The sequence below is a fragment of the Tasmannia lanceolata genome, unplaced genomic scaffold (genome assembly GCF_043159265.1).
Source record: "Tasmannia lanceolata isolate RefF3 unplaced genomic scaffold, GAP_Taslan_0.1 ptg000002l, whole genome shotgun sequence".
NCBI classification, from domain to species: domain Eukaryota; kingdom Viridiplantae; phylum Streptophyta; class Magnoliopsida; order Canellales; family Winteraceae; genus Tasmannia; species Tasmannia lanceolata.
Genome location: NW_027518679.1, coordinates 37,332,337 through 37,357,877, shown reverse-complemented (window position 1 = coordinate 37,357,877; position 25,541 = coordinate 37,332,337). Strand labels below are relative to the sequence as shown.

General features: G+C 44.2%; 1 protein-coding gene across 2 annotated transcripts; it reads right to left on the bottom strand.

Annotated features, from left to right (window-relative positions):
* Positions 1–1,167: 1,167 nt before the first annotated feature.
* Positions 1,168–11,617, bottom strand: LOC143871581 (ZIP metal ion transporter family). 2 transcript variants are annotated; one of them, XM_077376682.1, is made up of 7 exons: positions 11,468–11,608; positions 11,253–11,337; positions 9,263–9,950; positions 4,880–5,164; positions 3,431–3,559; positions 3,141–3,238; positions 1,168–2,322 (listed from the first exon to the last, which is right to left on the bottom strand). In XM_077376682.1, exons 3-7 carry the CDS (start codon positions 9,728–9,730, stop codon positions 1,509–1,511), a joined length of 1,794 nt encoding a protein of 597 aa, XP_077232797.1. In that variant the 5' UTR covers positions 9,731–9,950; positions 11,253–11,337; positions 11,468–11,608; the 3' UTR covers positions 1,168–1,508. The 2 variants fall into 2 exon arrangements, with proteins under 2 accessions (XP_077232797.1, XP_077232796.1); XM_077376681.1 differs by lacking the exon at positions 11,253–11,337 and having other exon boundaries at positions 11,468–11,617.
* Between the last annotated feature and the right edge of the window lie 13,924 nt (positions 11,618–25,541).

Below are 25,541 nucleotides of genomic sequence, written 5' to 3'. Positions count from 1 at the left end.
ATTTGATGGGCCACAACATAAGTAGGTTGTGCCCAAAAAATCATTTACATAAGATGATCTTAGCCCTCTGATCTATAGAGGTTTCCATAGGACGATTAGCAGGAGCATTGGCCTGCTTTGGATCGTGAGGGAAGAAAGTTTGGAAAGAGGTAAGGGGTTGTGCGGTTGGAAAGATAGGACTGAGAAATAATAAGGAAAAAGGGGCCGGTGACTGAACATAGGGTGATTCTGGGCTGGGCATGGGGCTGGTTTCAAGTAGGTGCAGGTCAGGGTTTTGGGCGGCAAACTAATGAGGTAAAGGTGGGTTTGATCGGCTGTGAATGGGCTGACTTGCGGTTGAATATTGGGAGGTCGTTTGCAAGGCCGATGAGGGCTCAAGCTGGTGGTTTTCTGCTGCAATAACCAGCAACAAGCAGGTTGGGAAAACAGATGGGAATGGGCCACGGTGTCTACGGGAATACAAAATTTAAATTTTTCGCTCTGAAACTACTTTGATGTAGGCCTAGGGATGAGAAAGAGAAGAGGAGGGGAAGAGAGAGAAAGAGGGGGCATGAAAAAGAAGAGTAAGGGAGGAAGAGAAATTAGAGAGGAGAACGGTAATCAATAAATATTATATCAAAAGCTACCCAAAGTTCCATACATCATGCATATATATAGGCAACAAATAAAATAAAATAAAATAAATAAAAATAAACTCACTGAATAATGCAAAAATAACATCCCTAAAGACCATTATGCCCTTAATATGCCTTTACTGGCCCCACGGGTGCAACTCAGCCTAAAGTATTGTCTACTATGCTCATCAGAATCTTTACAATTAACCCTGTTCCCTATAATTTTCTAGCTCCGCTCCACTAAGGCTCTGTTTGCATTGCAGGAATTTTCTCACACAAAAAAGGGATAACCTGACCCAACCCTATTCAACTTTTACTTGACCTTTACCTCTTGAACCAACCCCATCCAATACTTAGAGGGACCTTCAATTTATCATAGTATACCTATAAACTAACCATAATCATATCATTTTCCTCCTAAATCGTAGAAAGAAAAATAATCTCAAGAAAAAAATTTCTGTCAGAAGAAATGCTTTTCTTGCAATCCAAACAGGTCGACATAAAATGGGTGTACAGCGAAAGAAACGGAGCCTAAAGGAAAAACACAGACTAATTTTAAATAAACAGTAAAAATATCTAATTATGATTAGAAATAAACATATGGATGAAGACTTTGTCAAGTGTATGGTTTCATACAGTACACCACAATTTCAAATCTTGAAAAGCTCAAACAATTTCTCTCTACTTTTTTTTTGAACTTTTAATGAACATATGGAAAAATATTTTCTTCCACATCCTTTCTCAAATTTCTCTACAAAATTATGTCTATTTAGCTTACACAAGTGAGAATTTTCAAACCTTTAATGGCAGTTGATAGTGGTTGCATCTGTGGAAGCTCACATCTGTGGAAGCTCGACTTGTAAGAATGACCGGAGATTGGCATACAAATTTTCATCATGTGACAGCCTCTGGCGCTGAATTGCAGTAGGGAGTGTGCAAGCAAACCAATCTGGTGAATGTTAGACAAACACTCGCAAAGAGCAACCCCATCACAAGCCCATAAATACTCCTCTGAGAATCCAGCTTCACCGAACGCCTGAATAAGTTCCCGAAGCTCGGGACCAATGCCCCACAAGCAAAGACCATCCAATGGTCCAGCCCACTGTAGTCTATTCCAGTAAGGATTGCCCCAATGGCAGAAGCCGGGCCCGCAAAGCCTGTTAACGCCGCAGCAGCAAGTGCCCCACGCCAGCTATCGGTGGCCCCAAAGATGCAGCTCGCTACGGCTGCACCTCGTGGGAGCCCATGAAGAGAGACCGGAAGGACCATGTGCCGGCCAAGCCCATAAGCTTTTGGGGCAGCCACACCTAGTGCGAGTCCTTCCGCCAAAGCATGTAGGGCAATTGCCCCACAGGCAAAGAATGACTGGAGTGTAAGAGCACTTAATGAAACACCTGATGATGAAGATAAGTCGTTGACTGAAGCCTTCTTTCGGCTTGCTACTCTTAGGATGCTAGAGGTTGAGAAGTGGAAGAATGCTGAGCCTGCGGAGAGGAGTAATAACATGGGAAAGAACCCAATTTTTGAAGACATGATTAGCTGTGAGGGTCGCCAGGCAGCGAGGACCAAGGCAATGCCGGAGGCCACACCAGTGAGGAGAGAGTGTTGGAAACGGAAGGCAAGGGCAAAGGCAATGAGTATGAAGCCACCGAGCAATGGCCCGAGACCGAAAAGTAGGGAAACCAAGAAACCAGAGGCGTCCTCGGAGCTGCCATAGAAGCAGGAACCAATTTCAGTTTGCTATAAATATTAGTTTATGAAGGCTAAGGTGCAGAAATGCCCTGAACAGAAAGAGACACAAATAGAAGTTATTGAAATATGATGCATGCTATGGTAAAGTCATGAGGACCAAATTAGTGGGTCCACTGCACTATCGGTTATGGAAATGATGGGACCCACCAATCCAGCAACCCACTAAGAAAATAGAATTTTCGAAATATGGAGCTTGTTTTGGCCAGATGACCAACTTGGTGGTCCACTGCACTATCAATTGTGGAAAAGGACCAGACCCAAAAAAAATCAAAGGAGGGGCTAATCTGGTAATGCGCTGAACCACGACGATTTCTCCAATAAATACTACCAGAAAACAAGGATATGGGCATATTGTTGTAGTATGCCCAACAATACAACAATGTTCAGAAAGAGATGGAACCATATTACATAGCTTGTGGGGAAATATAGGTGCTGGTTTGCAACCAGGAAAAAATATTCTATGGAATATTTGTGGGGCTAGTTGTGAGATAAGGGCTGAGGGAGAGCCTTGAGAGGCTGAGAGTGGGGGAGCATGAAAAGCTACTAAAACCATGAAAACAAAAGGCCAATTTTAAGTAGGTATTTTTTTTCACTAGTTTTTTGGGATTTTTATGCCCTCTTCGCTCTGGCACAACCAACTCCCTTCCTCTCCCTCCGCTCTCCTCTGACACAATTGGGTTCATGAGTATTCCAGGGAATAAGTTTTCATGGTGACCAAACATGGCTATAGCAGAAAACAAAATGTTGAGTGCTTCACAAGAATCATGAGCTCACCTATAGCCATGGCTGAAAGTCTGGAGCACTGCGCCAAGAGTTTCCATAAAAGCTACAGCAAGAGTTGCTGCAGACGCAACATGGGATGGAGATGCTTCCTGAAAATAAAGGAAACAAGTCATATCAAATGCATATATTTTACTCCTCTTGAGTAAAATCAGGGTAGCATGAACTGCTGCTGAAAAACTATCGGTGTTAATAACCGGGTGGGCCCATAGAATTCCTTTAGTCCTTTAAAAAGAACTTGATATTAGTGGCATGAACCAAAGTAATCGCTATGATTCATTTACCTTGAACCCATCTGGGAGGACTTCCGCTATTACCATCCAGATCATACACCCAGCAGCAAAGCCCGTGCAGAAAGGTAGGAACTTGTGGAATGCATCGGCACATATGAATGAGGGAACGGCTACAATGGGCTACAGTAATAGAAACTAAAATGTTGTCAAGTTGATGAAATATAGAGGACAGAACATAGCTAAATAGCAAGCATGGTAGTCAAACTTAACACATCATAAGTAGGAAGATTCCATTTCCCCAACATAAACCATAGCTCCTTTTGACTCAAATAATTTATTTTGTATGAAGATCACAGCAACTCGCAACTTGACCACAAGGCCACGAGAAAGAAATGCATGCCAAACACTGAATGAAATATAATACACATTGTAATGGTCACTTCATCAGACACCAGAACACCTATCACAAACTGTGGGATTATGCCTTGAATTCACATGGCATGGATTGTTTCACAAATGATGTGGGCTAAGCAATTCAGCACATCCCATGGATTGTTTCACAAATGACGTGCTAAACAATTCAGCACATCCTTTTAACTCAAACCATTTACAGAGTTTGATAGCCTCGCCGTAACAAACAAAGGTACTAAGAAGAACCATCAAAGCTACTTAGGCACCTTTGGTTGATGCTTCAAGTCAGAAGATGGGATCAGCACCTCACCTGAATCTTCCATGGCATCAGGCAGCATGTAAGGAAGCTTATGTACCAATCAATGAGATTTCCATCCTAATGCCATATCAGATGCAAAGATTTTGATAACTACACTATAATATTTACTTCAGTATGAAAATCACTCACTCAAGACTTCCTTTTCAATGAATGGGGAAAGATGATACAGACAAAAGAAAAAATAAGGCCACCTCAATCCATGTATATAACAGTATTTAAAATCCCCACCAATCCCTAGGTGTCCTTGCAGGCATATGGGTGGAGCTAGGATCCTAGTGTCATGTAGCAACAGGAATAATTGGTAGCTATAACGCTTTCTTGTTCCAAAATGACCAAAATACTCATCTTTAGAGGGTTTCTTTCAAAATGCTTGTGACTAACCCAAATCTGCTGGAAATGGCTGAAATCTACCGAAATAAGTCGCTAGAGAACTAGATCTACACCCCACTCCATCCCTCTCTGGCGCAAGAGCACATGGAATTCCATTTTTTTATTTAAGAAAAGAAAACAAATCAGTTACCAGCATCACCTTTTCATACAGCCCATACTGGACCTCGAGCTGAGTTACGCTCAGGAAAGCATGATCGATCCTCTATTTTTTATGATAACGACCACAATATTACATTAGAGGGAGTAGTAGTTCTAAAAAGCAGGATAAAAACTTTCCTTCCTGTGTGGACACCTTCACCGCTTAAAAAGAACCAAATTCATATGCAGCGACAAATGTTCAAGACCCAAACAATAGTAAGAAGTAAGAACCAAACAGGCACCTGGGGTAAAGATGTAATCACACTCCACAGCATTGCTTTCTGTGGTGAAACTCCTCTTGATGCAAGAACCATACTCACGGCTAATCCTTCCGGAATGTTGTGCACAGCTATAGCCAAGGTTACTAGAAGACCTTGGGATAGACCTTTTGAGCCAGCAAAGGAGACTCCAACACCTGAGCCCTCTCCAAAAGAATGAAGAGTCATTATCCCGATGACAAGAACCACCTTACTCGCATCAGCACCTTTTATGTCTAACATGCTTACTTCCCCATATTGTTCAAGGAACTGCACAAGAAGAAGGATGATAGCCATAAGTGCCTTTTCATCTTTATTGGTGCAGAAATCACATAGAATAGCAGGTAGTAAAAACAGATCCAATAGCAGAAAGTGACAATTTAGTAAAGATTGCACAAGTAACCCAACAGCAACCAGCACACAGTGTGAATTGTAAATTGAATTATGAACCTAAATGTAACTGCATCTTTAAGACCTAAATACAGAAATGGTCAAATGGGTCAGAAAGTTTGAGGCTCGATTAAATATTTGGGTTGTCAATCTTTTCCAATAGAAAAGGTAGGCTACTCAGCGTGTCACTGCAAACAGTTGATAAGCTGTGGAGGAACCCAAACTTGTTCCTCATCTTCATCTTCTAAAGTGGTTTTGCATAAGTCCGTGTTTTCCCAATAGGCCTCCAACCCAATTGCAAGTAATAAACTATTAACCCGTACGGGTGTGGCTCTTTGCTTAAAGTCATGGGTATGCTCCCCATTGACGCGAGTTCGAATCCCCCCAGGCTTAGCCGATGCACGTGGATTGCGGGTGATTGCGCGGATCCGTAGGGAATAGTCCCACCCTAAAAATTGGAGTGGGGATACCCTATGTCATAAAAAAGTAATAAACTATTTATGAATCCAATTGCAATAATAAACTATAACATAGGAGTGAAGAGGCACCTCTGTGGCTGCGGAATACAAATATTGCATCATGTGTTTCTCCACAGAGTTTTATCATCAACATATTTATTAAGTGCAAGAGAACAGCCAACTGAAAATTGCTTCATAAAAGAATGATCTTCAAAATCAACAAAAGAAAGATGCCGGTGTAAAAATAAGATAGGTCAGAGACGAAGGCAATGTGATAGAGATACAGAGAGAACACAAACAAAATAGAATCTTAAGAAATAGGTGTACAAGTTCCAAAATTATGGAAGTCAAGACAACCAAAAAAAGGAATTCCTTCGTTATGTGCATTTACTGCAAAGCAATGCAAGGTAAAATAGCAATGTGAATGACAAGATTCTCAACAATTGGGAATCAAGACATGTACAAAAAGAATATAAGCACATCAGTGCCTCAAACTAAGTAACAGCTTAGAAATAGATGATCATATCAATTCAGTCATATAAAACAACAAAAAGAATCAAAGAAAGAAGATGATGCCAATATTCATCCTCGAATACCCCAAGAATCACAGTGATCTATGTGTGAAAGAAAAAAAATTAAAATATTGAGCCAAAGGGATGCCATACTGATTTACTGATGACATCATCATAACATTATCTTGATACCATGCTGGCATCAGCACGTGGCACCCACACCATACCATCTCCAAATCCAGCCAAACTTGGCGAATCCATTTCTTTCCATCCCTGTTGATTATAAAGATCTACAATTTTTGGATTGGTCTCAGCAGGCGCTTCTAAAATCCTACTTCCTACAATTCGGATCTGCATGTGCTGGGAATTGGTTTAATTCCAATTCTAGCAAGTACCAACCAAATAAAGTTGAAGTGTTTGACAGACTCCAGTTGGTAATGAAGCTAAATTCAAAAGTCCAAAAAAAAGGGTGTTCTTATTTTTAGTTAGAAAAGGATTTCCTAGTTGCAGCCCAGCAATTACGCTTTTTTCATTACGGTCAGACTGTATAGTTGTAGAAAAGGAGGTCTAAGATTATTTGTAAAGGAACTAGAATTAGATTGGAAGTTTCTTTTTTGTTTTTTGGGAATTGTCTATAGATGCAGTCGATGTACATAACAGTTCATGATTTTTTCGTTTTAATTTTTTGGGGAGGGAGAGAGAGCTCCAGTTTTCTAGCTCTCTATTCCGTCTCTTCCAAGCTTTAGTTTCTTTTCTTTTCTTTTTTTTGAAATTTGACAATTTCATTGATACTATGAAGATTACATTGGGGACCAGAGATCAATTAAGGGTGGCCAGGATCATACTCCTAGGCCAATAAAAAATCAAAAGTGATCTTCTGGGTCAACCGCTACAGTGAGGTCTACACTTTCATGCGCATCCACCATGCTGAATAACTATTTCACTTCCCTTTCGAATTCTTCATCTACTACCGCAGCCGAGAGTGCCTTCACCATTCCTCCTTCATTTCCTTTACATTGCCCAATGGTCTCAATTGAATCGAATCCAACAAAAAGTGCTATATTTGTGGGGCCCATCAAGTCATATGTGTTACATGTCATGTCACGCAGACTTCTCCACCACTTTCTAGCTGGCGAATTCGATTTTCAAAAATCCCGCTCAAAGGCCTGAAGCTATTATGCGCCCCTAACAGTGCACGACAACCAACCCATCGAATCTGATCTTCGGTGGCCTCCACCTTGTGCCACCGCCCGTCCCGGGGGATCCCCATTAAACCACTCTTCCTCTTCACCTCCACCAGAACCTAAATCCCTAACCCTACCCTTCCTTCCACTTAACCCTAGAGACCACCATTGTTCATTCTAACATTCTTCCTCTTCACTTCCACCAAAGCCTAAATCCTTAATCCTACCCTACCTTCCACCTAACCCTAGTCTTACCTCCTTCCTCAACCACTACCTCTCCAGCCACCACGTTCCATCACTCCAGCTAACTACATGCAACCCAAAACACCTATCCTAACCTAACACCCTGGCCCTTCTAGCCCCAACCTTGCATCTCGATCAAACCCATCTTTACCCCCCAATCTCCAGACGGCAACCCCAATGCTATCTCCGGCTACCCATCGCCTCCACCACTCAACACGGCCCCCCAGATCTGACGACCCACGGCTTCCCAAAGCCCTTTGCCAGTCATCCACCGCACCATTTCTGACATCCCACGTGCCTTCCGCATTTCATGAGGGAGAGGAGGGTTTGGAATAACCGGTCGTCTCAATACCGCCGTCCGCATCCTCCATCATACTTTTTCTCCACCACCACCACCACTTCCACATCCAACCTCCTCCTTTCTTCCCCTGAATCCGGCCACCCTTTTCATACTCTTGCCATGTCCACCACTTCTGACGACTCACCAGCCCACTTTCTCCATCCACCCTACCCAGTTCCGATCCTTTCCCCATTAAATCCAGCCCACTCAAACCTAGATCCGGCCATTCCGCACCTCCAGCCACCATTGTTGCATCCCCTGCGAGATCTGCCCAACTATGGGCATCATCCAGCCACCAACACCTCCCTTGCCCATCAAGGGAGGAGAGAGGGAGAGATCGGAAAGTATGAGAGATAGATCTAAAAGAAAGAGAGACCAGAGAGATAGAAAGAGAGGGGATCAGAAAAAGCAGAAAGAGAGAGATCATGGAGAGATCAGAAAAATGAAAGAAAATGAGAGAGAGAGAGAGAGAGAGAGAGAGAGAGAGAGAGAGATGAAATCGCCTCCCTCCCTAGGGTTTCCATCGACCTAGGGAGGGAGCTCCCCCTTGTTCTCCTTTTTTCTACTGCTCCCAAGCTTTAGTTTCTTGCTAGTTTATTCCTGTAACTGTTCACATGGAGTCTAGCTGTTCGAGTCGATCAATGTTTTATAAGCCTGTCAATTTCTAGAACAAAATTCCAGCTCTAGTAACCTGCGGTCCTTTGATTCTCTGCATAGGAAACTGAGAATGTCTCTTTCTTAGGCATATGATAATGTGTAAAGAAGCACTAGCAGAAAACAGCTCCACAAAACAAGACATACCCAGGTACAAGTAAAGGCGCGAGTTAGGACACAGACGTTGCTGAAACAGATAACAATCCCAAAACACACATAAGAGCGAGCCTAAATATGAATAATTTAAATGAATCCCAAAAATGGTCACAAAACAATGGAACAAGGTGACTAGCTTAATCCTATTTATCAAGTGTACAGAAAATTAGCCAAAAATAGCTCTCTAAAACAGAAATACTTAAGTTTTTTTCTGTAAAAAAAAGACACAAAGGCATGTAAGACTGAAGGAGAACATATGTAAACACAATGGACACCCAAATCACAATTTAAAAAAAGCTTCAAATGGAATGGTTAAAAGTCGACAAATAGAAGGAACAAAAGTTCAAAATAGAAACTCATTGCGTCCAAAAGAAAAAAAAAATTTAAATGACAAGAAAAAGGAAATATTAACAAATAACTAGATTAATCACCTTCTTACAAAGCCAAATGAAAATGCCTCCAGTTAGAATCCCAATCACAACCCAGCTGCCACTACCATAAGTCTGCCCTTCCTGCACGAGGTCAAAGCTTGCAGCCAACATAACCCCAGCAGCCATTCCATTGCACACTCCGGCCCACTGAGGCTCTAGCTCAACAAAAAAGAAGGGCACTGCCCCTAATCCTGTCGCCACAGCCATTGCAAGAGTAAACCATGCAACTGTGTAGACAGAGACTTTACTATCCCCACCTTTCATCTCATCAAACACATTAGAACTATCTTTGGAACCATGAATTTCAGACTCCTTACCAGTGCCATCTATAATAGTTTTATCTAAATTTAAACGAGGAGCAGTCCCTATCCTTTGTATGGTTTCCTTTACAGGATCAGCTATCCCTGAACCATAAAACCCTAACAAAACCAATGAAATCAGCAACAATGGATTGACCCTTGTAGCCATTGTTGTTCAAATAAAATTTAATAATAAAACATATCTAATCTTTCTTCCTTTACAGTAGTATCAGTCCCAAAACCCATATGAACTTCAGTCTTCTATCTAATTTTTGAGCAACCACTGGTTGATCCTCCAAGTGTAGATAATTTATGTAACTCATATGATACCAACAGAGAAAATGTACATTGATCAAGTCTTGTATACTATGAGCGGTTGATCCTCCGTACTGCACAAATCAAACAAAGAATTTAAAAAATTACCTCAGATCAAACTGCGAGAAATCACAAATCTATATAATTATTTAAACAATAAAACTCGTAGATAAAAGAAACAGATAAACATATTTTCAGTGGTTTCAAGTTCCACGTTATGCCAGTGCAATCCATAGATTGGATATCCAATTAAGATGTAAGAAAATCTGACTCAGATAGCAACTGAAACTTCGCCGATTACCTTAGAATTTCAAGAGAATTTGAACAACAAACGCTATTTTGACCATTCATTAAAACCCTAATTTCTTTGATGTAAAGCCATTTCCAAAACCCTAATTTAAGAAAATCTGACTCAAATAACAACTGAAACTTCGCCGATTACCTTAGAATTTCAAGAGCAATTGATCAACAATAGCTATTCCGATCAATGACCAATTCATTAAAACCCTAATTTCTTCGATGCAAAGCTATTTCCAAAACCCTAATTTAAGAAAATCTAACTCAAATAACAACTGAAACTTCGCCGATTACCTTACAATTTCAAGAGAAATTGATCAACAAACGCTATTCCTATCAATGACCAATTCATTAAAACGCTAATTTCTTCGATGCAAAGCCATTTCCAACACCCTAATTTAAGAAAATCTGACTCAAATAACAACTGAAACTTCGTCGATTACCTTAGAATTTCAAGAGAAATTGATCAACAAACGCTATTCCGATCAATGACCAATTCATTAAAACCCTAATTTCCTCGATGCAAAGCCATTTCCAAAACCCTAATTTTAGAAATCTGACTCAAATAACAACTGAAACTTCGCCGATTCCTTAGAATTTCAAGAGAATTCGATCAACAATCGCTATTCCGATCAATGACCAATTCATTAAAACTCTAATTTCTTCGATGCAAAGCCATTTCCAAAACCCTAATATAAGAAATCTGACTCAAATATCAACTGAAATTCCACCGAATACCTAAGAATTTCAAGAGAATTCAATCAACAATCGCTCTTCTGATCAATGACCAATCATTAAAACCCTAATTTCTTCCATATAAAGCCATTTCCAAAACCCTAATTTCACAGATTACCTTAGCTCTGCTCAACATGTTAAACCTCCGAGAAATCCAAAACAATTACATCTATTCTTGTAGAATTGCAACCATACAAAGATCTCATGTTCAATTTCAGCAAAAATAAATAAAAACAAGAGTATTTTCCGAACAATCAAAAGCACACAAAAAACCCTAATCTTGGAAAGCAAAAAAAAAAAAAAAAAAAAAAAAAGTTTAAAAAAACACACAAATTTCTAATTACCAAATCGATGATAGATCTTTCCGCCACGAAAGTCAATCTTCCAACCAGAACGAGATTTCTTTAAAGAAACCCTAAGTTTTGATTCCTAAAAAAGCAAATAAGAAAAAGGAAATGGAAATAGTAATAAAATATTAAATTTATGGCAGCACGTTGTTTTGAAAAGAAAAACAAGGAGTTGATCGGAAAACCGCTAATCGGGGAATAAAACCACTTACAAGGAAGAGGAGAGATTCTAATGAGCTGTTTTGGGTGCCGGAAAACCGGTTTATGGTTTTCGTATGAAGGAATTACGGTTTTCCGACATAGGGCAAAATAGGGGAATTTGGGGGGTGACGGGGATAAGGGGGGAATTTATGGAGGTAGAATTACGAAAATGTTCCATATTTGATCTGGTGGACAAGGTGAGTGAGTACAATGTTTTGATAATTGCACTGACTCACCTTGTCTGTTATTTTTAAATTTTGGCTTCTTGTGGAATTTTGCCTTAAACAGAATATAAACAACAAAGAGGTGAGTGTCATTATTGAAATAAGGTGAGTTAGTGCGGTGATAAAAACTTGGTAGTGGAAATATCACTGGCCTTAACAGAATTTATATAAAAGAGATGAGTGTCAGTATTGAAATGAGGGAGTGCAGATATCATTTTTGCTTTTTAGCCTTTTCAATGATAAAAAATTAGAGTTCATAGGGCTGCAACTTGGGTCAGGACCCGCATTGACCTGACCTCAAAATAGCATGGTTTTACCCACACAACTGAGGACGTTGGGTTTCTTTGTCTAGGAAAGGCCTTTGGCCCTATGAAAAAAGATAGGAAATCACTAAAACATCCTTCTTGAAAAAGGGGTAGCCCTCTCAATGGAAGCAGTGAGATTGGTCTTAGAATAGAAAGATCGGCCGGATACAATGACGAAATGGTTGAGTAAATGCTGCCCTTTCCTTTATGCGGAAGAGTTGACTGAATCCCCCGACCTTGTTCTTTTAAGAGTAAGGAATTAAAACCTCTTTAGTTGCAATGGCCACATTCCTCTTGGCCGATAAAGGGTTAGTTGGCTCTCTTATTAGGTCTGTTGTTGCTTTGTGAGTGTATCCGCGGTTGAATCCCCTGTTCGTGGAAGGTTTGAAGGAAGAATGCGCACTTAGAAAGGCAACTATAATCTCATATTTGAAGAGGGGAGGGCCCATTTCGCCTATTTCAATCCGATTCGAGAGCAGAGAGAGCAACCGTCCAATCTCGCTCGGGTAAATGATGGGCTCTTAGTGGGCAACCCCAGTTCTCTTTGCTCTTGCTTGAGAATCCGTAGAAGGGCTTAGACGAGACCTAGCATCTCTCAGCTCAGATTCGGCATATCTGGTCTTAGCAAGACTGTTTGGGACGGTTGTTAAGTAACTTCTTGCTCTAGATCGACACGGGAAGAGAGCTTCAACTTCAAGCAAGTGGAAAAAGGGCTTCTGCAAGGTGAATGTCCGAAGACATAGTCAAAGAATATGAATTGAATGCAAGGTCACTTCATGCTTATCCGGTCTTAGCAGCAAATCCTTCCTCCGAAGATGGACATCATCCGCTCTTTGACACATCGTATCCCATAATGGGCATGGTATCCCCATAGTCAAAGCAGAGAGAAAGAGAAGAGTTAGAACAAGAAGGATTAGTTAGCAGTACCGCATACCCATATGCATAGTCAAATAAGAGGGTAGATAGAGGTGCAACCTTGTTGGCTTAAGCATCCGATTTTGTCCATGGGGAGGAAGAATACCGGGTTTTGAATCCCCTGTTGTTAGCAAGAAAAGGAGCTCTGGGACTTTCTCAAAGGGAATGATTGGACAAAGAGAAGAAGGGCAACTAGTCTTCTTTCGACCAGTAAAGACCTAACTCATAAGCATTTTTGGGTCTGGGTAACTCATTTTGGGGCCGAGTAAGGAAAGTTTGGGACCTACTAACTCATTCTGCTGAATTTCCGAAGACTCGGAGCGACATCCTTCAAATAGCGTCGCTATATTTTCATAATAGCACTGTTGTTCTGCCGAAATCTCAGCAAACCCGAAGCCCCTTTGCCTATACAGCGTCGTTACTCTACTGGATTTCGAAGAACGCAAGGCCCTATTTTCAAAATAGCGACGTTGTTCAGCCAGAATCTCTTGGCAAACTCGAAGTCCCTTCGTCCATACAACGCCGTTACTCTACTGAATTTCAGAGAACGGGATGCCCTATTACCTAAATAGCGCCGTTGTTCTAAAGAAATCTCGACAAACCCAAAGCTCCTTCGTCCAAGAAGCGTCGTTGTTCTGCCAAAATCTTGACAAAACCGGAGTCCTCTCGTCTAATCAGCATTGTTACGACGCCAATTTCTCAACAAGCTCTCTCTCTCTCTCCTCCGGTAAATTTACATTTATTTCTCGGCTTTCTGCATTTATATTACAAAACTCGATGCAGGGTAGTTACAGAGTTTATGGCTCCTTTTGCCTTAAATCTTCTACGTAAACGCCTCTCCTCTCTGTAAATAGGGCTACGTTACCTCTCCTTATCCCACCCCTCTGTATCCGGTCCCACCATAGACAAACGGGACAGAGATGAAACCCTGGCGCTCCACGGTGTTGGACAAACGAAGGGAATCATAAATCCAGAGTTTCTTTTCCCTTGTGCACTATCTTTTCCGTTTTATTTAGTTAACCTGATTGTGGTCAGCTGCGAGATCTTTCAGGACTCATATAACATCATACGATCTCAATCAGGATAACTACCGCTTATTTTCTTTCCTTTTATAAATTCATTTTATTTACATTCTGGAATTAAGCATAACCCAAATAAAGGATAAAATGATAAGTTATCCTGATTAAATTCTTCAAAAATGCCAAATCAAGTCAAGACCGGATTTACCCAACCAAGAGGGGGTGCCTAACACCTTCCCCAATTGTAATCATAACCTTTACCCAGATATCTGTAAAGACCATGCCTTAACAAATAGAGCAAAATTAAAGGTTCTAGGCCTAGAGCAAAAGAACCCATTTGGTTACTTTTCCTCTAATGAAACTCGGGTGCTTATCCACTTTTCATCGGAAGAACAGGCACGAGTCCTAGGCCCTAACCTAGGTAGTGACTCTGAGTTTCTTTTTCTTGTGAAGTCCGGATCACGATCCTAAGTTCACAAGAAACGCAAATCAACAAACATTTCCAGAGAACCCGATGTGGTGATCTCCCGTTGTCCCGGCGCCCGCGGGGGAAAAAACCGGCTCCCACAGCCGTAGAACGATCTCTCAAGCAGGTTGAGGAGGTTCGAGCTCGCCATGCTCAAGTTCTTGAAGCATTAGAAAGCCAAAGGACCCAGACCCAGGCCATGATGGATAGGTTGGGTGTTTTTTTTATTATGAGTTGGACCACATTTTCGGAAAGCAGGTAAGGTGCGGTATCTAGTTGTCGAGCACAGTTAAACAGATGAGCCACAGCGAACGAGCAAAGGGCATAAGACTTGACTTGACTTTGGTTAAGTCATGGGGAGCGCTAACACGTGGCACGCGCATACTTAAACGATGCGAAGGGTAATCTTCTAAAAATCCTAAAACTCTAGTCGTCTCCACAAGGATAAACTTGGAAATTAGAATTCCATGAAATCGACCCAATTAGGAAAGTCCCGAAAATGCAACATTTCTTAAGGACTGAGAACTCAACTCTATAAAAGGAGGACCACACTCCAAGGTACGCACTTCACATTCGCAATTTCAATTCATTGAGCTCTCGAAGAGCGTAGCTCGTAATTGTTGTTACGTCTTACTTAAGCATCTGAGGGTTCTCCGAAGTTCAACTCCTGTCCCTTTTAACTTGTTTACTCGGAGCATGGGTTGACTTCGAGAGCCAAGCTCAGTGCAGGACCCCTCCTGAGAGCATATCCGAATTTCAAGTACAATAGAGTATTTTGAGAGTTATGACCGAAAGAGGATTGTTTGATAGCACATGCGTATTCGGTAAATTGGGAGATTTTGACTCCTCGAGAGACCCAAGGTTGCGAGCCTGCCGAGCATAGTCACCACAACATGATGATAGGTGGATCTGGTAATTGGTCTGTTCCGATTCTGATAAGTGCACCTGACATGGCATTTCCACAATCAAATAATATTTCATTATGGTCATTGCCACCAAGTCTCCTGCTCCTATTAAGCCCATCCTTAGTAGAAGTGGGTAGCAGCACTGGGTGGACTGTCTATCCGCCATTAAGTGGTATTACCAGCCATCCTTGAATGAGACTGAAAGCTTGTACTACACCTTCAAGTTTAGAAATCATGGGTCTTGGGTAGGGTCGAGTTTTAAATTGGAAAACCCGACTCAATCTTGGGAAGGGCTAGGTTTAAAGAAAAAAACCCGAAATCCGATCTGACTCGTATGGGTGTAGTGTGACTTTCTTAAATATCTCTTGAATACCATAGCAAATTATTTTCCAATATATTGATACAATTGTTTTCATTGAGGTGATCATGTTTTTTAAGTGAAAATATAGTGTCCTTTAATTCATAGACATGATGACATAAATTTAGAGATTTTTGGTGCAAAGATTTGTTTTTTTTTTCTACATTGAATAAAATTAGTCATTATCCTACACTGTAAAATGAAATCCCGACCCAACCCGGGCCGAGAAACTATCTTGAGTAGGGTCAGGTTTACGAATCTCGGGTATTCTTTTAAAAAATTAGACCCGACCCGACTAGAGATAATTCTCAGGTAGGGTAGGGTTTTGGAAACCCCGACCTGCCCGACCCGAGTTGCACCCCTTATTATTAGTTCATAGTTCCTTTTTTTTTTGGAGATTGAGGATTGTGTTCAGGCCCTGTCTGTTTTGGATTTTTAGAATTGATTTTAAGTACAAAACTGATTATTTGACTCAACTTGAATGTAATTTTGAGTCCAAAATCAGTTTTGAACTCAAAATCTAGAAGAGTCCGTCTAGATTGTGACATCAGATTGTGAGAACCAAAGTGTTTATTGGACTCAAAAAAATTAAGGCCCGGTTCGTTTAAGATTATGCCAACAGACTGTGAGTCCAAAACCAATTATTGGGCTCAAATTTATGTTTAATTTTGAGTCCAATAATTGGTTTTGGACTCACAATTGGTTGGGATAATCTCAAACGAACAGGGCTTAAATGTAATTTTTGACTCCAATAGTCGGTTTGAGGCTCACAACTGGATGTCACAATCTAAAACGAACTAGCGATGCAAAGAATTGATCATCTAAGTGTTTGGACTTTGGCACTCTTCATTTTTAGCCCCATTTATTTTAGATTTTGAGAATCCATTATCCAAAACAAATAGAGGCTTGGAAAATTTTCACCTAAAAGATCACCCTTGGATGTGGGCCGTGTCATGTGAATTTGATTGGACCACTGCTCGAATAGGCCATATTAATCCAATGATTAAGAGCCCTGAGAAGAGGCTTCGGGAAAGAAAAGCCAACATAGGTCCAATCGATTCAATTGGCAACCACAAATTGATTGGATTATCCTAGCTTCTTGATATGTAAGGCTTTATTCTGGGAATCTGCGAAGAGAAGTAGTGATTTTAAATTTCCATCGAAATTGATACGAAACAATCAAATGATTTTGTTTTCATCCCCACATAAATGCATACCGATATCAAAGCACATGCAGAGTCAAACTCGCAAGTACATTAGTGATATACTGATGGCGTCTGGATCCGGGTCTGCGATTGCACGGTCGGTAGAGGGCCTCCGCGGGGTCTGCAATCACAAACAAAGGGGGTCAGGGGATCCGGGGTGGGTCCCGGACGACCACTTCGACACCCAAGTCAGATCCTTCGACTAATCAATATAAAGAACAGCGAGAGGGGGAAGGGGTTTCGATCATGGTTACCAGGGCCAGCGCGTGGACTCTTTTCTGGGTGTGTGAATGAGTGGGTCGGAGGGGACTAGCAGGGAGAATAGGATTGAGTTCCTAGCCTCCTCTGTTGTTGCCTCGCCTCTTTTTCCGGTTGTCCTGGAGGAGCTGAGAATGGGGGAAGTCCCTTTTTTAGAAAAAGTGGGATCCGTTCTTCTTCCTTTTCCTCCATTTTAAAGGGAGGCGCGCGGCCCCTTTCATCATTATAGAGAGAAAGCCTTCCTTTGCAGGATTGGGCCGTCCCCTGCCTTGCTGACGCGCGTGGCTTCGCCGGCCGTCTCCTTCCATAGTTTGTGATGATGAGGCCTGAATGACGACGCGTGTTATGTCCGCATGGTCTTTATCATTTTCCAACGTCTTTCTTCATGATGGCTGGGTTCTCCTCGTGCATGGGCGACACGTGGCGATTTTTGAGAACGACGCCGTATTTGTGTCCTATCATAACTCCCCCTTACTCCTTTGGTCCATTGAATGGGCCAAGGGAGTAACGTTTTGTTCGAGCGACGCCATGATGAGGGCATTTACGAGGACTTCGGGGTATGAGGAGGCGTGCCGTTTTATCCGGCGGCCGTCCCCGGGAAACGGTAGCGTCGTTAGATGGGTTGCCTTGTTTCGAGGCACCAGGATTCCCTTCTTGAGTTTAAAGGGGGATTACCCTGGTGCTTTGCAGTAGGTGTCCTTTCGTGCCTTCTTCAACAACATGTCTGGTTTTCCTTCGCGAGTTAGGGGCAAGGCCCGCCTCTTCCAGGAATCGTCGAGTGACCCCGACTTGTCTTCCGATCCGAGGGAGGATCTTGCGGCTCGTTGGAAGAAGGCTAGGAGGAACTCGGGTTCTTCCTCCGCCTTCCCCCCCCTCGCCTTTCCTCCTTGCCCAGGGAAGATAAGTCGTCTCGTTTCCGTGTCGCCAGGGAGTGGTCTTTTTTCTCCCGAGCCTATCACCAGGGAACGGAATTACGTGGCCGTATTTTGAAGATGGGCAAGGAGATCGAGGTCTTGAAGCAGGAGAACGAGGCTCTACAGAAAAAGATTGACCTTCTTAATGAGCAGCTGTTTGAATATGAGGTGGACCCCTTACTGGAGAGCTCCTGGGAAATGGAGGAGAACCCTTCGGGAGAGGAGTCTTCCTCTGATTAGCCTCCGACTTCTCATGTCTTTCTGCGTGTCTTTCCTTTTTCCTGTTGGGGATTTTGGGGCTTGCGTGCCTTTCCTTTTTCCTGTTGGGGATTTTGGGGCATGCGTGTCCTGCGCTTTGTTTCTTGTTTTCCTTTCTTTTTGTAGGCTTGTGGGCTAAGATGATGTGAATGGGTAATCTTTATGAATTCGCGTTGCGCCTCTCTGTGTTGTTTTTCCCATCTGTTTGATATGAATTATCTTGGTTGTGAGGACCTGTGACGGTCAGTTCGGGCCTGCGGGGGATTTCGAACCTGCTGCGGCGCTTTTAATTCCCTTTGCCAGCCACGCTCGTGGGTCGCAGCCTCGTGACGGGGCCCCGGTCGTGGTTGCACGTTTTTCTTTTGGGGGGATTGGGGTCGGGCCCCTTTTGCTTGCCCTCCTGCCTCCGGGCCCCTCTCTCTCCTTTGGTGGGGAAGAGTCGGGGGTGCTTCGAGGTGGTGAGGTTTGGCTGCACGAGTGTACGGGTGACATGCGGCGGTAACTGAAAGCGGCGCCGTTTTTTTATGTCTCGTCATAATGCTACCTTTGGTCCCTTGATAGGCTCGAGGGGGGGGGAGGCTTGTTTACCTGGTTAAGGAATATTGTGACGAAAGCATTTATGGGAATCTTGGGGTGCGGGAAGGCGTGCCGTTTCATCCAGCGGCTCCTTCCCGAGGAATCATGGTGTCATTATGTGGTGCCGGTTGGCCGTCAAATGGGCAACCGATACCTGTAGGGTTGGTCGGTTAGCAGTACAATGGGGTGTGCCTGGAAGTAGGGGCGGAGCTTCCGAGCTGCGCAGACGACTGCGAGGGCGAACTTCTCTATGTTTAGGTACCGGACCTCTGCACCATGGATAGTCTTGCTCACGTAGTACACCGGATGTTCCTTCTTGTCGCTTTGCTTGGCTAATACCACACTCACCGCCGTGGGGCTGATGGCCAGGTACAGATATAGTTCCTCCCCCGGCTCAGGTTTGGCGAGTACGGGTGGTGTCTGGAGGTATTGCTTTAGGGCATCGAATGCTTCTTGGCAGGACGGGGTCCATTCGAATTCTTGTATATTTTTCAGTTGTTTGAAGAAGGGTTGGCGTTTCTCCGCTGACTTTGTCATGAATCGGCCGAGGGCCGTGATTCGACCCGCGAGCCTTTGTACTTCTACCGCTGTTGTCGGGGGCTCCATGTCTAGGATGGCCTGGATCTTTTCAGGGTTGGCCTCGATCCCTCTCTGGCTAACCATGAACCCTAAGAATTTTCCGGAAGTTACCCCGAAGGCGCATTTGGCGGGGTTCAGCTTCATCCGGGCTCGCCGCAGAGTGTCGAAAGTTTCCCGAAGGTCGGAGATGTGCTTGGAGGCTTCCAGGTTTTTTACCAGCATGTCGTCTACATATACTTCTACGTTCCTTCCGATTTACGCCCGGAATAGCTTATTTACGAGCCGCTGGTAGGTGGCGCCCGCGTTTTTGAGCCCGAATGACATAACGGTGTAACAGTAGACCCTCTGATCGGTAATGAACGCTGTTTTTGGGATGTCTGGCTCGTGCATTTTCACCTGATTGTAGCCCGAGAACGCATCCAAGAAGGTGAGGAGTTCGTGTCCGGATGTGGCGTCGATGAGTTGGTATATGCGCGGGAGGGGGTAGAGGTCCTTTGGGCAGGCCCGGTTTAGGTCCGTGAAGTCTATGCAGGCCCGCCAGCCTCCACTAGCTTTTTTGACCATGACGACGTTAGACAGCCACTCAGGGTACCGGATTTCTCTGATGAACCCGGCTTGTAGCAGCTTCTCTACTTCGGCCTTTATATGGGTTTGACGTTCTATCGCGAAGTTCCTCTTTTTTTGCCGGACGGGTTTAAGGGCTGGGTTCACGTTTAACTTGTGAACGGCCAATTCCTTGGGGATTCCGGGCATGTCCTTTGCGGACCATGCGAACATGTCTTTGTTTGCTCTGAGGAAGGCGTTCATCTGGTTTCGCAGGGGAACTTTCAGTAGGGAACTTATCCAGACTTGTCTCTCCGGCTGGTCTTCGGCTATTGGGATGGAGTCTAGCTCCTCGGCGGGTTCTCCTCTGATTGTTCGAGCCCGCTGCCGGGGGTCTTCACTACCGATTGTGAAGTTTTCAGCCGGAGCATTTGTTCCTCTTAGGCTCGCTGCGTAGCACTGGCGTGCTATCATCTGCTGTCCCCGGACCTCCCCCACTCCGTTTGGAGTGGGGAATTTCATCTTGAGGTGGGGGGTGGAGACCACTGCCCCCAAATCTCTTTGAGCGGGGCGCCCAATGATGGCGCTGTAAGTGAATGGTATATCTACGACCATGAAGGTGGTCAGAATGGTTTTTTGGAGGGGGTACGTCCCAAAAGTTACGGGTAAATCGATCTTACCATCGACCCGTATGGATGCACCGGAGAACCCGTAGATGAAGTACTCTGCGGGTCCCAGCCTCTCTTTACCTAGTTTCATCTCTTCAAAAGTTCTGAGGTGCAATACGTTGACGGAGCTTCCTGTGTCGACCAGAATTTTTCCTATGTCGAAGTTGGCGACGACTAGTCTGACGACCAGTGCGTCGTCGTGCGGGACCTGCAACCCGTCGAGGTCTTCATTGGAAAAAGTAATGATCTGGTCTTGTCGGGGGGGGGGGGATCCGTTCGGCCCTTTTTGGAGGGCATATCCATGGAGAACACCCGCTCTGCATAGGCCCGTCGACCGGCCGTTGTCGGCCCTCCCGCTGCCGGTCCTCCCGCGATGATATTGATTTTTCCTATGATGGTAGGCGGCTGTTCGTGGGCCTGTGGTTGTTCGGGGGGCTCATCCTTCCGGGGGCGCTGATGGCGGTGTGCGCCGTACTTGCTGCGGGATCGATGTCTGCTTCTGGAGCGATGCCTGCTCGGGGATCGGTGCCGGCTAGTGGACCGGCGCCTATCGGGTGACCGACGCCTGTTTCCGGGCTCGTCGGGTGGATGCTGGACCTCGCGCGAACTTTTACCAGGGCTCCTGAGATATTGGTTTAGGTGGCCCGCCCTCCTTGGCCAGTTTTTCTAGCTGGAGGCGGAGGTGGAAGCAATGGTCAGTTTTGTGGCCGTGATCCCCGTGGAATTCGCAGAATTTTTTGGCGGACTGCTTCTTTGGGTCGGTGGCCATTCGCTTGGGGGGGGGGGTCAGGAGACCCTGATCTCTGATGGCTAGCAGGACATGGGAGAGGGGAACCTTTAGCGGGGCGCTTCCCACTCTTTCGAAGACGGGGATGGGGTTCCGGCTCGCTTGTTTCTCCTCGGCCCTCGGCCTCAGGATCCTTCGGCCATCGTTGTTTTTTCTTTCATCGGGGCCGGGCTGGTTCTGCTCTCGGGCGCAGGCTTCCTTTGCCCGTATGAACTTGTCAGCCTTGGATTCAAGTTCCTGTAGGTCTCGAGGCGGCTTGAGGGTGAGATGCACCTTGAGATTTGGATCGGTGGTGGCATGTTTTAGTGTGGCGACCGCTATTTGGACGTCCATGTTAGAAAGTTGGGCCAATTCGGCGTTGAATTTTAACATGAAGTCTCTTAGGGTCTCGTTTCTTCCTTGCCGGAGGGCTAAGAGGGCGTCCGCTGGATAATGGCGGAGGCGGTTGTTGGCGAATCTTGCGCTGAACTTTCTCCCGAACTCATGGAAGGATGCGATGGAGTCGGGCTCCAATCTCATGTACCAGTCGTTAGCGGTCTTTCTTAACAGAGAGGCAAAGGCTCTACACATGAATCCGTCCGACGCGCCTCGGAGCGTCATTACCCTTTTGAAGGTTTGGAGGAACTCGAGGGGGTCAGTGCTTCCGTCGTACAGACCGAAACGGGAGAGATCTATGCCTGTTTCTGCAGGGGTCTTTAAGACTTCCGCGGTGAATGGGGATGCCGTTTCCCTTTCCCATTCGTCGAGGATGCCATGGGCTTAGGGTTTCTTCATTTCTAATTTTACCTCTCGAATCTGCCTCTGTAGGTCGGCTATTGGATCCACGCTGGGCGGTTGTGCCGAGGTTGCCACTTCTTCCGCCCGAGCCAGGGACGGTTCCTAGAGACGGGCAGCTTGGACAGGGGGAGCGCGACTTAGCGTAGCCTGCTTCTCGCTGGCGTCCCCTAGCTGCGGGGGGCAAATGACTATTTGCTGATGGGGACGGCGTTCGGCGAGTCGGTGCTCGCTTTCGCCGGGAATGACGCTCCCCTGGCTGTTCCTCGTTGCCTTCGTCGTAGGCTTCTGTCTGGTTCTGCGTTGTTGGGGGCTTCTCCGGGACCGGAGGAGGCAAGCGTTGGAGTAGTTCCCGGCGGAGTTCGTTGAACATTTCCATGGTGGGGACCATCTGCGGTGCGCTAGAGGAGGGCTCGTGTCGGTCCGAGAGTGGTGAGTTGGGTTCTCGGGAGCTTGACCTGTTGGTTTGCGCGCGCTGAGCCTGACTCCTGGTGATTACCCATGTTTCCTGCTGTTGGGTGTGGTTTCTCATCGCCATGCGGCGTTCAGTACTCGACGAGTCCCACGGATGGCGCCAATATGATGGCGTCTGGAGCCGGGTCTGCGATCGCGCGGTCGGTAGAGGGCCTCCGCGGGGTCTGCAATCACAAACAAAGGGGGTCAGGGGTGGGTCCCGGACGACCACTTCAACACCCAAGTCAGATCCTTCGACCAATCAATATAAAGAACATCGAGAGGGGGAAGGGGTTTCGATCAGGGTTACCAGGGCCAGCACGCGGACTCTTTTCTGGGTGTGTGAATGAGTGGGTCAGAGGGGACTAGCAGGGAGAATAGGATTGAGTTTCTAGCCTCCTCTGTTGTTGCCTCGCCTCTTTTTCTGGTTGTCCTGGCGGAGCTGAGAATGGGGGAAGTCCCTTTTTTTAGAAAAAGTGGGATCCGTTCTTCTTCCTTTTCCTCCCTTTTAAAGGGAGGCGCGCGGCCCCTTTCATCATTATAGAGAGAAAGCCTTCCTTTGCAGAATTGGGCCGTCCCCTGCCTTGCCGGCGCGCGTGGCTTCGCCGGCCGTCTCCTTCCATAGTTTGTGATGATGAGGCCTGGGTGGCGACGCGTGTTATGTCTGCATGGTCTTTATCATTTTCCAACGTCTTTCTTCATGAAGTCTGGGTTCTCCTCGTGCATGGGCGACACGTGGCGATTTATGAGAACGACGCCGTGTTTGTGTCCTATCATATACTATATTAATATAGGATTTGCTAGCGTCTATCGCAAAAGGCATTTCGCGGCTGGTCTGTTGCATGTCAGACCAGCCACTTCGTGAATGAAGACAACAGCTTTTGTCTCCATTCACGAGGTGGCTGGTCTGATGTGCGACAGACCAGCCACGAAATGCCTTTTGCGATGGACGCTAGCAATTCCCTATTAGTATATATTAGATATTAGATAACTATATTTACATGAATTGCATATGAAAGGTAGTGTAGTTAATTACAAATGAAATGTGGTATGTAGTTAATTATCAGACATGTACGATAATGCATTTTACTAGGTGTTCAATACATTATAAACTATTATGGATCATTGTCTTACTTATGTGATAATTTCTAAGTGTGTATTAATACTAAGGGATTTGCTAGGCAATTTCGCGGAAAGCCACTTCATGGCTGCCTATTGCACGAGACAACAACCACCTCAGATGAAATAAATAAATAAGATAAAATCTGCTAAAAAGTGAGCCTGTGTGGTTGTGTTCTCTCATGCAAAAGTAAAGAAGAATACACCTCCTTTAACAGAAATCGTTAGGATATCTTTAAGGGCTACAGGAGCAAGCGTTAACTCCAGAAGCATTAAAACTTAACTATTTCTGTTCGGTGTATTCTTCTTTCAAGGGGTGAATTTATCACTGCCCCCTTTATTTTTATCTTAAAATTCTATCATTTGCATATGTTTCATATGTTTCTTAATTTTATATGATTTAAATCAAATTTTCGAACTGAAACCGACATGTTTTTGTTTTCGCAGCAACTGGATAAGAATGGAAACCGAAATTTAAAACCTTGGGAGAAAGTAACCGTTGTTTTATGTATGCTTGATCTAGTTAGTTCATATGGGAAGATGAACATTTTGGTTGACTTATGATAGTCCAACAGATCAAGGACCTGAATTATGCCCATGTGTCTTGTGTGGGTTACATTCTTAAACGCTAGGATTCAATGTATTTACATTCATTAAATTATATTCTATAGTACGTACAATTATGTTGAAGTAAAGTGAAACTGCCCCCCTCTCCCACTCTATTTAATATGAAGGTCAGTTCTCTGGTCTCATCCGAACCAAGAAAAAAGTTAAGGAACGTGGTCTATGTTCCTTCTTTAAAGACTCTTAATGGGCCCTACTTATGCCTCTTGTAACTGATCAGATCCGTCGATCAGAACAACAAATCGTAATTTCATGCAGATGTTGTTGAGAAAATTCTAGGCTCTTGATTCATCAAGCCTCATTTATAATTCATCTCTAAGGAAAGATAAATAGATAATTTATACATCATAATTTATTACGGTGTAAGCCCCTATGGTTCAGTATTTTTTTAAAAGTACAGTACGGCTAACACCATAGGATGATCCAAACCGTCCATTTGATGGGCCACAACACAAATAGCATGTTCCAAACAAAAAAAAATCATTTCCATAGGATGACCCCAACCCACCGATCTATAGAGGTTTCCATAGTATGCAGTTCCTCTATAGATCAAAGGGCTAGGATCATCCTATACGCTGTTGCCCATCAAATGGACGGTTTGGATCATCCTATGATGTGGGCCGTAAAGTACTTATTTAAAACAAATAGACCATACAGGCTTACACCATATAAAAACTTGAAAGATCGGAGGGTTGTGATCATCCTATGGAAAATGATATTTTTGAGCATAGCCTATTTATGTGGTGGCCCAATCAAATGCACGGTTTAGATCATCCTATGGTGTAAACCGTACAGTACTTATTTAAAAAATACTGGACCATAGGGTCTAAGAAAGCCCATATTGATATTTCCACCCCTTTTCCATCAGATCCGCTCATAAAAAAAAAAATGCTAAAACCCAAACACCCCTTCCTTCGACGTGGGACGTTGGATCATGCAATTTCATACAACATCAACGGTCTTAATCTTACAGAGACATATGCTGTGGGACCCAAAAGGCCAAAACTCGCTGTTAACCATTGATTCCTAGAGACTAGAGTGTCTTTCTGCCTAGTCCTTCTCAAATAAAACAAAAACAACAATCACAAAAAGGAGAATGATATTGATATTTCCACCCCCTTTTCCATCATATCTG